Genomic DNA, 2,581 nt, shown 5'->3' on the forward strand with positions numbered 1-2,581 from the left:
TAAGCTGAGAGCTATGGCATCAAGTACAAAAAATTTATGGATAAATTAATTTTACTGCATATATAATTTATTAACACAAAAATTCCAGGATTTCCGTGTATCCATTTCATTTTAATTAGTGCAACTTCTGCTTATCTATCTTTTGTGTGGTTAAACAACCCTAAAACTAGAGATTATATCATTGCACTAATAAATGGATTTTTATTTATTACACAATAGTCCAACAAAAATCATAAATAAAAATAATTTTAATCACTACCTTTTTAAAAAAAAATTAATTTTAGCTAGTATACAATGTATATGCACATTGAATATACACTTGCTAGATAATAACCGAATTGATCAAACTTTTTGAGAAGCCAAAAATACTTGCTTATTTAACCAAAAAAATACTTACTTATTTTAAATAGTTGAGTTATTGTTGTGTTATCACACCATCCCTATTAATTAATGTTTAGTACCATTAGGTTTGAAAATGAATTGAAGAATAAAGCAATTAATGTTAAGGTTAAGAATGGAAAAAAAATATGTTCTTTTTTATGATATTGAAAAGCGATAAATAAAATTAAAAATTTATTTTTGAAATAGTAGACAAGTAAACTTAAACATTAAGATCCCCAAAAATAATCGTAAAACCTAGCGCAATGCCACTTGGAAAACCCTATTCAATTATCAATATAGAGATGTTGACTTAGTTATGGCCGGCGACGATTCCAAAACAATACAAGAAGACGTAAATTTTTTTAATGTAGAATAAGATAATCTAATCTAAACCACCAAGAAATGAAGTTGATCTACATTAAGCCCCACCACTCCCAAATGATTCCTTTTTTCTAAGTGTTCTTCTCCTTCTTAATTGTCGTTTCATTTGTTTGTTTCTTCAAAAGCTTCTTTCGCAAACGAATAATTAAAAACCTTAATTTAATATATGTATACAATGTATTATATATGTACTACTACTATATATTGATGCCTAAATTTCATTAATGACTTTATTAATACCCACAAGGCGACTGACTGCTTTCTTCTTTAATAGGAGCCGATCGAGCTAGCTACTACAGTTTTTGATAAGTCAATTTCATCACTTGTGACATGAATTGTACTCATCAATAACAAAGGTGATGTTGCATACATTCATGTGGTACGTTGGTGCCCTTATTGCTTTCACAATTCTTCATCTTACTCATCACGTGATTTCATTTCATTTATTCTACCACCTTCATCTAATTCCTGCCTCCTCCTCTTTCACCTATATACTAGCTACTTGTAATAAGCAAATAGTCAATTTAGAGAGCTTATAATGTTTGATCTTTGGTATACGTGTACATAGTTTGAGCAAAACACAATAAATTCAGTTGGACTCATAAAACCCGCCCCAAAATACACCTCTGCTTATATATAAGTGCATTATATTTGTGTGTTCATGCATCCTTTTTTGTTCATCATCTTTAGCTAGCTAGTGAGAGTTTTGTACAAGTTTATACGTGTTTTTTTTTCTATTCAATTTTTGGGGTGTTTTTATTTTCTGGAAAAATGAGTGAAATAGGCCAAATATTGGGTTTTGGATTGCAGGAAATTAGGAGAAAGAGAGGGATAGAAGCAAGAACAATGGCGGAATTGCTTAGAGAGAGAATGGACGGTAATGATCGCGTCGTAAGACGAAGAAAGAGTTTAACTGAACGGCTAGGATTCACTGGATCCATTGCATGTTGTGGGACCACCTTGTGTCTCAGACCAGCTTCGTTAAGTGTGATGGACGACGACGACGGCGGCGAGGAATCGCTACAACCCCCGCCGGAGGCGGCGGAAGTAGGCCGCGATTCACAGCAGGAAACAGAGTCAGCTAATTTGTTGTGCTTGGGTCATATTCCGACGGGTTCCGGGATGAACTTAGCGGCGGCGTTACTGGCGGAGCGTAACTTCAGATCGGGTCAAGATACAGATGATCAAGGGAATTCAAGTCCAGGCCCAAATACAAGCCCGTTGAGATCCAATGAAGATGGGCCGGGTACGCCTTATAGGATGTCGTTGATGCGATTGTTAGAGGAAACGAACGGGTGGGATGAGAAGGAGGAATTAGGGGTGGGGAATGATACGGTGTGTTGCGTGTGCATGGGAAGGAAAAAAGGGGCAGCATTCATACCATGTGGACACACATATTGTAGGGTGTGTTCAAGAGAGCTTTGGTTAAACCGAGGTTGTTGTCCCCTCTGCAATAGATCCATTCTTGAAATTCTCAACATTTACTGAGAGAGAAAGTCATGGATTCTTGTGTTAAAGATTTTTCTTATCAAAGTGAGCAAATGGATTTGACTTTTTTTTCTATTCAAAGAAAAAGAACAAGTTTAAGCAAAACATATGAAATTGTTGTACCTAGAAGACTAAAAAAGATTGTTGTTCAATAAATTTGTTTTGTGAATCTCTATGGTCGAGACTCGAGCACGTATACTAACTAAGCCTTCTATTCCAACTTGGTTGCTACACAAGCTAAAGATTGTTCATTAGTTACACTAGTTAAGCGCCAAGAGCAAAAACTTACAGATTGTTCATTGTAATCTGGTAGGTTTGCTTAAATTTGTAT

At 35.0% G+C, this 2,581-nt stretch overlaps 1 protein-coding gene across 1 annotated transcript; it reads left to right on the plus strand.

Annotated features, from left to right (window-relative positions):
- Window positions 1–972: 972 nt before the first annotated feature.
- On the plus strand, window positions 973–2,374 carry LOC129874073 (uncharacterized). Its single transcript, XM_055949299.1, has 2 exons — window positions 973–1,141; window positions 1,573–2,374. The coding sequence occupies exon 2, from the start codon at window positions 1,609–1,611 to the stop codon at window positions 2,248–2,250; it is 642 nt and encodes a 213-aa protein (XP_055805274.1). The 5' UTR covers window positions 973–1,141; window positions 1,573–1,608; the 3' UTR covers window positions 2,251–2,374.
- The last annotated feature ends 207 nt before the right edge of the window (window positions 2,375–2,581 follow it).

This window comes from Solanum dulcamara, chromosome 11 (genome assembly GCF_947179165.1).
Source record: "Solanum dulcamara chromosome 11, daSolDulc1.2, whole genome shotgun sequence".
In the NCBI taxonomy this organism is placed as follows: Eukaryota; Viridiplantae; Streptophyta; class Magnoliopsida; order Solanales; family Solanaceae; genus Solanum; species Solanum dulcamara.

What these genes read in the sequence shown, in the direction of transcription:
- LOC129874073 (XM_055949299.1), top strand. Translation starts at nt 1,609, where the DNA reads ATGGCGGAATTGCTTAGAGAGAGAATGGACGGTAATGATCGCGTCGTA.